This window comes from Haliaeetus leucocephalus, unplaced genomic scaffold, assembly GCF_000737465.1.
Source record: "Haliaeetus leucocephalus isolate CR32 unplaced genomic scaffold, Haliaeetus_leucocephalus-4.0 Scaffold306, whole genome shotgun sequence".
Lineage (NCBI taxonomy): Eukaryota > Metazoa > Chordata > Aves > Accipitriformes > Accipitridae > Haliaeetus > Haliaeetus leucocephalus.
Window position 1 is genome coordinate 10,565,582 of NW_010972742.1, and position 8,914 is coordinate 10,574,495.

At 59.6% G+C, this 8,914-nt stretch overlaps 1 protein-coding gene across 3 annotated transcripts in view; it reads left to right on the forward strand.

Moving 5' to 3' along the window:
- The window catches only part of RGS3 (regulator of G-protein signaling 3), a 64,461-nt gene extending 56,010 nt beyond the window's left edge, over window positions 1-8,451 (forward strand). For 2 of the 3 annotated variants that reach the window (XM_010571080.1, XM_010571079.1), the window contains exons 12-16: window positions 2,525-2,598; window positions 6,345-6,446; window positions 7,206-7,267; window positions 7,943-8,109; window positions 8,200-8,451. In XM_010571080.1, the coding sequence (XP_010569382.1) occupies window positions 2,525-2,598; window positions 6,345-6,446; window positions 7,206-7,267; window positions 7,943-8,109; window positions 8,200-8,385 (591 nt within the window). In that variant the 3' untranslated portion in view covers window positions 8,386-8,451. Of the gene's footprint in view, window positions 1-2,524; window positions 2,599-6,107; window positions 6,224-6,344; window positions 6,447-7,205; window positions 7,268-7,942; window positions 8,110-8,199 lie in introns of those variants that run through there. The other variant, XM_010571081.1, reaches the window with a different exon arrangement.
- The last annotated feature ends 463 nt before the right edge of the window (window positions 8,452-8,914 follow it).

Here is an 8,914-nt window from a genome sequence, read left to right on the forward strand (position 1 = left end):
ATTGCTCCAGGTCATGTTGCACGGCTCAGGACCTGGTTGCACAGCTCAGGACTATGTCATGCTGCTTGGGGACCACCTTGCAGAGTGCAGGACCACATTGCATGCTGCTCCGTAGCAGCTGGCTCCTTGGCAGGAGTGGCTGGTATGGAGCCCTGCATGCCACCAAGCATGGCAGCATGATGGGGTTAAACCTGTCATGGGGTTAACCCTCTTCTTGCCAGGCTCATGCTGCTTGAAAAGCCACCTCTGATGCTGTTTCCTGGAGCACTTTTTGGGCTCAGAGTCCCTTGCCAGCTGGTGAAAGCCCTTACAAGTCTGACAGGCTGGTCAGATGGGGCTGCTGTGCAAAAGTGGAGGCTGATGTCAGCAATTGTGGGCTGGGGGGTTCAAACTCCTTCCCAGACACTATCAAGAAAGGACAGCTTTGTGGCAGGGACACCCGCGCTGCCCATGCAGATGCAAGGGAGGTGGTAGCAGTGTCAGTGCCTGGTGAGTGTCCCAGTAGGGCTGCCAGTGACGAGTCTCCTGGAAAGAGGTTTCACAGTGCCGCTGTGTGTGCAGCCTGGGAGCGCACAGCTCTGCAGCCAGAGGCTGCTGCAGTGCCGGCCGAATCTGGGCAGGCTGCATGCTTGCTGCCGGGGGGAGACCTGGGGAGCGTCCCCCACTCCTGCCCTGGAGAGCCCCCAGCTGTGCTTTCTGGGCTGATCTGGGTGGATGTTTTTCAGTGGAGGTAAACTGAGCTCCTCCTGGTTTAAACTGCTCTGGTGCAGATGAGACCAGTTTTTTTTGGAGCAGGGACGAGGGCAGCCCATGCCAGTGGTGAAGGCAGCATGGCTGCTGGACCTCCTGGAGCTCCCACTTCCAGCTCTACAGCAGCTCTGTCTAGCTCTGTATGGCCGGTGCCTTAACCACCTGCCCATATACCCTCCTGGGGTACCCCTGCCTCCTCCCAGTGCCCTGCCTCTCTGGCTGCCTGAGGAGGGACCGAGGTTGCCTGGGGGCTGCAGTGGGCAGAGGAGCTGGGCACGGTGCTGGGCCACTGTGTGCATGGGGTTTTGGACTACTGCCATCCCCCTGCCCACACTTTGGAGGGACTTTTGTTGGGCTGTGCCTTTTGACTAGTTCGATGAAACCCTCTGAGGTTTCTGGAGCAGGACGCTGATGTACAGCTCGCCTATGGATCCCCTCCAGTGGCAGCACCAAGCTGCAAGCACTGGTGATACCTGCACCTGGTGGCCGTGGCGGCAGGTCCACAGCATCCATCAAGGTATTGTTTTTTTTTTTCCTCAAGGAACATTTCAGAGGGGCTCATTTTGTTGGCCCTTTTAACGCCATCATGCCCAGTGTGCCTCCCTGCTCCCCTCCTTCCCGCAGTCGGGGCTGGGAGGTGGTTGTTCTAAGAGCATATTGTGGCTGGGAGCACTGGGACTCCTGGGGCAAGCTCTGCTGCTGCCTTTTGTCCCTGAGCATGGTGGAGCCTCTCCAGACAATGGCAGGAAACGTGTTCCGGCTGTGTGTCGCCCCGGCCAGCCTGCCTGCCGGGGCCCTATCTGGCTGGGGAAGGTGCTTTGCAAGGGCTGCATTGTTTGGGGCTGATAAACTCCGGAAACCCGGGTGCAGAATGGAAGGAAGTGTCAAAAGCCTTGAGCCCGGGGCTACAGAGCTGCGCAGCGGGTTCCCACGGCATGGCCGCAGGGCGGCGATCCTGGAAAGAGCCCTGCAGTCCCTGGCAGCATGGGGCCGAGCTTGTTGCGGAGTTGAGGTGGATGTGGGGCCAGCTGCAAGCATCTTCCAGTCTCATTCAGTAATGGATGAATTACTAAAGCCCCTGAGCTATGGTGATCCCAGGGGTCCCCACACCTGGCCCCAGGCTTCATGTCTCGGAGGCTGCGCTGGTGCTGTCCTGAGCTCACGGTGCATCCGAGGTCCCCTTGGTTTGCCCAGGCCACCCCGGGGCAGTGGTCAGGGAGTAGAGCTTTCTTGGTGCTCTTTGGACTTAAGCTGCCATGATAGGATTCAATTATGGCTGAACTGCTCTGATTTTTTTCTGCCTGGGGACTGCTGAGGGACCCCTGATTGATTTTGGGTGCCCAGCCTGGTTCTGGGGACTGGGGAGGGGTCCCTGTGTCCACTCAAGATAGCCGGAATAGGAGCATCAGGAATGGGGATGCGGGTGTCCTCCCCGTAGGAGGTACCACTGTCAGCATTTTGAACCTGGAGGGGTACCTGGGCCACCAGCCGTGGCATCTCCTCGGATGCTCCAGGAACACCATGGACTGAAGGTGGCATAGGATGGGTGGGGGGAGGCAGGTTCACATGCCAGAGCAGCAAGGAGCTTGTCCCATTACATTGTGGCAGGCAGCCGTGGTTGTGGGGAAGGAGCCCTGTGGATGCCGTGGCTCTGGGCTGTGTGGGTGCGGGGACCACGGGGGATGCTGGCAGGTCTGGTTGGTGACACTTGGAGTGCCACTGTGGGCATGCACTGGCATGATGATGCAGATGCTGTTTTTCTCTTCCCCCCCAGCTGAGCGGAGCCGACCCCGAATGCAGCTGTGATGAAGGGGACGAGACCTCCCGCAAGAAACGGAGTAGGAACCTGTAAGTGTCACATCATGGTGGCATCAGAATGTACCGGGGCTGTTTGCTGTGGTCAAAAACCTCGCCCGAGCCCTGCTGGTCCTGGCAGCCCTTAGGATCCCTGTCTTGTTCCCCCAAGCTTTTCCAGGAAGAAAGTAGCAAAGACACGCATGAACTAAGGTCTCACTTCAGACAGGGAGTCCTGATTTTCAGGGATGAGGGTGGGAGGTGTGCTGGGGGCATCACACAGCCTAGCTGGGAGCAGCCCCTGTTCGCCTTGCTTTGACAGATGGAGTGAAGGAGCCGGCTCTTGCTGGTGGCACAGGGAAAAACAGCTTCCCCAGTGCCGGCAGGGCTCCGCTCCTGCGGTGCCGGGTTCAGGGAGAGGACATGCAAGCAGTGAAACATGAGCTGGGGGGCCTCCTTCCCGCTGGCCCCATGCGGGGAGGAGGAATGGGGAGGTTTCCCACCACCAGACCAGCTCCAGCCCTTGCAGCACATCGCAGCGTGCAGGCAGCATGGCAGGAGCTCTGAGTGTGGGGGCTGCCGAGGGATGCTCGCAGCCCCTCCTGGTAAGGCTTTGGGGTTGCCAAAAAGTGGGTCTGGGCAAGGACGAGGCAGCCGTGGCCTTTGCTTCCCACGAACACAGCTGCAGCTGGGTGGGGGCAGGCACACTGGTGGGGTCAAGCAAGGATGTTTTGGAACGAGCCGCCTCCGGTTCTGCAAGGCAGGATCCAGCCGGGTGTCAGGGCTGCAGGGATGCCGGTGGCTGGGTCTTTCCCTGCTCCACGTGGCTCGGGGCAGTTGGAGAAGTTGCACGTGGTTTGAGTGGCTCAGGGGGTGCGAGGGGGCCCAGCATGCCGCCTGCACACGCAGGCTCGACGGCTTCGCCGCATGTGCCACCTGCCAGCGAGCGGCACTGTTGTCCCATGCGCTTCCTAGCTGCAGCTGGCTATTCTTAGCTCTTTTTATTATTTCCCAACCCCCCCGCTCAACAACACTTGAAATTAAAATGAATTCCTTGCAGTCTGCAGCAGGGACGTCCCCCCATCTGCGTGTCCCTGCTGCAGTGCTGAGCTGGGGGAATCGGGCTGGCAGGGGGCGGCTCAGCTACCCCCAGCTTAGTGGGGTCAGGGGTGGTTGCAGAGAGGGTTTTCTCCTTGCCTTGAGACAGCAACGGATGCGCTGGGGAGCCTCTTGGCATCGCACTGGCCGGCTATTGGCTGCGCAGCCCAGTTGCCAGCCGTCTGTGGGGAGTATTTATGGTGCAAGTGGCTGGGGTTTGGCATTTGCCTCCCCTCCCGGCACCGGCACGCTCTGCCGGCCCCGCTCACCTGCCGGCACTCCCCAATGTACCACGCGATGGTGGACTTTTCCGAAAAATACCTGGAAAGGTAGGACTCCAGCATCCTGCGAGGAAGGGTGACGTGCTTTGCAGGGGATGGTTTGGAAGCAGGGCGGGGCGATTGTGCTGGACGTGGCCTCATGGCCATGCCAGGGCACCGGGGGCAGATCACTTTATAGGGGCAACTCCAGACAGAAAACAGCAATTTTTTATGAAACATTATTTTTGCTGTGGCATTTTATACTGCAGATTGGCTGCAGCTGGGGGCTGTGCATGCCCATGGCTGCCGCACCCTGATTTCATGCCACTTGCTATTTATTTGTAAGCGTGTGCAAGAGGAGCAGTGGGTTTTAAGTTGGGGAACTTCCTTAGGTGGTGCTTGCTGGTGTATTACAGCTGGAAAATCTGCCCATGAGCCGCCGTCACCTGCAAGCCCCAGAGCCTGGTGTGCAGCAGGGCTACCCACTGCAGCTGGCTGGTGTTGTGCAGGGGGCTGTGTGGGTGGAGGCAGCCCACGTGTGTTGGAGACACACACAAGGATTTTTCAGTGCTTTGAAAGCCCCGCCGAGTGCTGAGCTGCAGTGGATGCCTTGCTAAACTGAGAACACTGCTAAAATTGTTGCTCAGGGCTGTGTGGGATGGCCCGTCCTGTGTGGCGGCTGGTCCTCGGCTGCCGGTGTTGCTGGCAGTGTGGTAATGGGAGGCAGATGGTGTTTGGAGTGTGAGGCTCTGTGTTTGGATCCACTTTTCCCACGTTAGCGCTGAGCTGGTGCCTGGCAGCTGGCAGCAGTGGGACGTGTGTCCTGCTGAGACCACAGCCCAGATGATGCAAAGGCAGCGACACCATCCGTGCCCCCCACGAGGACATGGACAGCACTGGGGACTACGGGGGGCGATTGCCCTCTAAAATCCTTCGATGGCTCAGGGTGCTCAGCATCTTGCAGGATTGAGCCCTGGGGTTGTTGCAGCTACTTTTCCCTGTGGATTGCTGTATTTTACCCTCCTGGGACTGGAGAGAGCTGTGGGTCCAGATAGCATCACTCAGAGTGGGGTACACCCTTGCCTTGAACCCCTCCTATGCCCCTCGTGTCCCTAGCCAGCCCTGGGCATGGCTTGACCAGGCAGAGGTGGCTCCTCTGAGCATCCTTGCATAGACCCACTGGTGTGGGACCTGTGGGAGGTTGCAGGGGGTGGCCTGGCCATGCCACCCTGGGGCCCCATCCACCCTGGTGGCACTGTCGGTCTTGGTACAGGATGAGCATCCCATGCCACCCTGCACGTCCACTGTGCCCCTTTGTGCCGTGGTGTCATGCAGGGGCTGTGCCACGAGGGGACAGCATCGTCCGCGCCCGTCCTTGCCTGTCACCTCTTCCACCTCCTGCTCCCCTGCCTTGGCCCCTGGGAAGCCCTAGCAGGGCCAGGCTGGGGCTGGGCTGGGGGTCCCATTTTCCCATGGCACTTGCCAAAAATCTTTGTCCCGCTTTGTCCCGGTGGTAGTTTTCTGGGGGAAGCGGGAGCCCTGTGTCTGAGTGTACTTCAGTCTGTCTGTCCAGGGATGGCAGAGCGGGGACCTGTGTGGGGTGGCAGCGTGGGGGGGTCTGTGCCCCAGTGCCCCTTGGTGCTATGTGCTGCCAGTCCCAACCACCCCACTTATGGAGATGTCCCCACAGCCATGCCCGTCCCAGGCTGGTACCAGAGAAGTGTGAGCACCAGCGGGTCACATGTGGGCTCTCAGCCCTGTCCTCGCAGAGGGGACAGGGGACATGGTGAAGCGCTGCTCTCCCTGCTCTGCTCCTAGCCCCTCTCAGCACCGCTGCTGGCCCCGCTGCCTTCCACAGGACGCCTGCGCTCTATAAATAGCCCTCGTAAATCTCCGCCGTGATTATTTTCCCTGCCGTCTCTTGAAAGGCCCCACTATCCACCCTTGCCGCTGATTTTTCCACCTTTCCTCGAGTTTCCCCAGCAACGGTGGAGCCGTCCGAAATAGCAGCAGGGCTGACACAGCCCTTACTCACACGCGCCTCGTTCACCCCACGCTGCATTTAAAGCTCCTCTGGGCTAAGCCCTCCCACTTCCGCGCTGGCCGCACCGGGCGGGAGCGCGGCACAGAGCTGGCGTCAGAAAGCCCGAGCGTCTGGCCGCGCCGGTCGCGCCGGGAGCTACTGCACAGGCCCTCCCAGCAGCCATGCCCTTTTTCCGCGACCTTTCCAAGCCCCAGCCGCTGGAGTTCCACGCGGAGATGCTGCTGGGCGTGCAGAGACCACACAACGGCAGTCTGCAGCGCCGGCACACCATGAAGGAGTAGGTGGTGGGTGCGGGGTGGCGGGCGATGCGTGGATACGAGGCTACTGGTGGGTCCCCTGGGTGCTGGGTGTCCTCCCCTACCCCTCACCCACCTGCTAAAACTTGCTTTTCCCTCTAGAGCCAAGGACATGAAGAACCGGCTGGGGATTTTTCGGAGACGAAACGAGTCCCCAGGGGTCAACCCCTCTGGCAAGCTGGACAAAGTGCTCAAATCACTCAAGTAGGTGCCGTGAGCGGGTGGCGTGGGGATCGGGGGCCGTGGGGGCTTGGGGATGAGCTGCAGTCGGGCTGAGCATCACCTCCAGGGAGGCTGGGTTCACCCTGTTTGGGGAAGCTTTGGACAAACAGTTTTTGTATCCGGAGGAGCATTAAAAACATTTGTTGGCTGAAAATCCCCCCCAGGCGGGTGGGAGGTCTGTGCCTGGGAGGCGGCATAGTGGCGGCTTGGGCTGGAAATTTCCCTGATGGCTGCTTTCTCCCAGTGCCTGTACGTGAAACTTTAACTGGCTGGAGGATGGTTTGAAAAACCGCTTTGCTCTGGAGATGCTCCAGCAGCCGGAGACGAGCCCTCCCTACTCTTGCGCCTGGTGGCTTATCTAGCTGCTTGAACGGGGCAGCTGAAATCCCCACCATCCCGCAGCCTCCTGGGCATTGCCCAGAGCTTTTCCAATTCTTCCTCAGACACCCCAAGTGGCACAGCTGCCTGCACAGACCTCCTTTTATCGGATTTTCTTCCTGCCAGTCTAAAGGCAGAGGTTTCTTCCAGCAGAGCCATTGCAGCGCTGCCCAGTGCAGAGCCTGGCTCTGCCTGCAGATGCTCCAGCAATGCTGGTGCCGATGTGGGAGCCAGGGCCAGCCCTGCTGGGACACACAGCATTGCTTTATCGGCTGGAAATGTTTTGCTTGTGCTGCATTGAGGCAGGCAGTGAACGCGGCTTTCGCAGCTTCACTTTGCCAACGTGCTGTCCTTCTCCTGCAGGCCCACTCCTGAGGAAGCTCTCAAGTGGGGGGACTCCCTGGAGAAGCTGCTGCTGCACAAATGTAAGTGTTTGCCCATCTCTTCCACCTCTGTTTGCTGCCAGGGGAATATCTAGACATGTGCATAGGTAAAGCTGGGATTTCCTCTGTTAATCCCTCCTGGTGTTTGGGGGGTAGAGAAAGAGAAATGAGGCTGCCCCTTGCCTGCACCCTTTCTGCTCCTGCCTGGCCCAGGGGGAGCATTTTGTGATAGGGGCTGGGGAGAGCCATGGCTTGGGGCTGCAGCCACCCTCCAGCTTGGGGAGGAAAAGGCAGCGATTCGTGTCTGTGCCCGATTTGGAGCTGTGCAGTAGGTCTGTGAAGCAGGAGCTGCTTTAGATCATTATCCTTCTCACGTATCACAGGGGCACCCCGCATCATGGTCATGTCCTACACAGAGCCCCCATAGGGATGGCCAGGGGGTCCTCTCCCCGTTGCTGCTCCCGCTCCAAGCCCAGCCTCCCTCTTGGTGCTCCATGCCTGCAGCCGGGCTGAGGACTGCATATTCAGCACATGGATGGCTCGCGTTGCCATGCTTGGCCTGGCAATGCCATCGCTGCCTGCTTTTCACAAGGCTTCACGAAGGGTTTTAGGGGACGTAGTTTAGGTTGCACCTTTGCAAGGTTGCTGGGCTGAGAGTCTCACAGGGCCATTCCCCGCCTGTGAGCCGGGAGTAGAGATGTGTCTCTGTCCCCACAGACGGGCTCGCTGCCTTCAGGGCCTTCCTGCGCACCGAGTTCAGTGAGGAGAACCTGGAGTTCTGGCTGGCCTGTGAGGAGTTCAAGAAGATCAAATCCCAGTCCAAGATGGTCTCCAAGGCCAAGAAGATCTTCGCCGAGTACATCGCCATCCAGTCCTGCAAGGAGGTGAGGGCTGGCTCCCGCGCTGGCGTGTGGCTCCACGGCACGGCAGTTGCCTGGGGAGCTGCTCACCAGTGCTGGTCTCTCTGACTGCAGGTCAACCTGGACTCCTACACGCGGGAGCACACCAAGGAGAACCTGCAGAATATCACCCGCAGCTGCTTCGACCTCGCGCAGAAGAGGATTTACGGGCTCATGGAGAAGGACTCATACCCCCGCTTCCTCCGCTCTGACTTGTACTTAGACATAATTAACCAGAAGAAAGCCAGCTCCCCACTGTAGACCTAAGGACTCTCTCGGGGCAGGCTGGGAGCTGTGTGTTTACATGAAATCAGGTGGTGGAGGCCTTCCCGGGGGATGGCGGGAGTGTGCCTTCCCGCTGCTGTTTGTGCCCCCAAGCCATATTCCTGCAGTCGACGGGTGTGGGGCAGCTGAAGGCACCGAGCATGAGGCCGAGGGGACCAACAAGCCAAGCAGTCTGGTACTGCTCCATCGCCCCATCTCACCATCGCTGGTACGACGCCTTCGGGGTGACTCCGGCATGGATTTTAGCCAGGAGGGAAGCTCCCACAAGACTACTGTGAAGCACGCGCCCAAGGTGCGAGTGTTGCTGGAAGGCGACGAGTGATCCCGACTTGGCGAGGAGGAGGAGGACTTCTGTGCAGGGCTCCGGCAAGGGGACAACAGCACCAACATGAGCATCTTCCCTGGATAAAAGACTTCTGAACTGGACCAACCCCACGATGCTGCTGTGCTTCCCCATGCCGGCGATGCCTCCCGGCTCCCCTGAAGCAGCTATCCCACAGGAGCC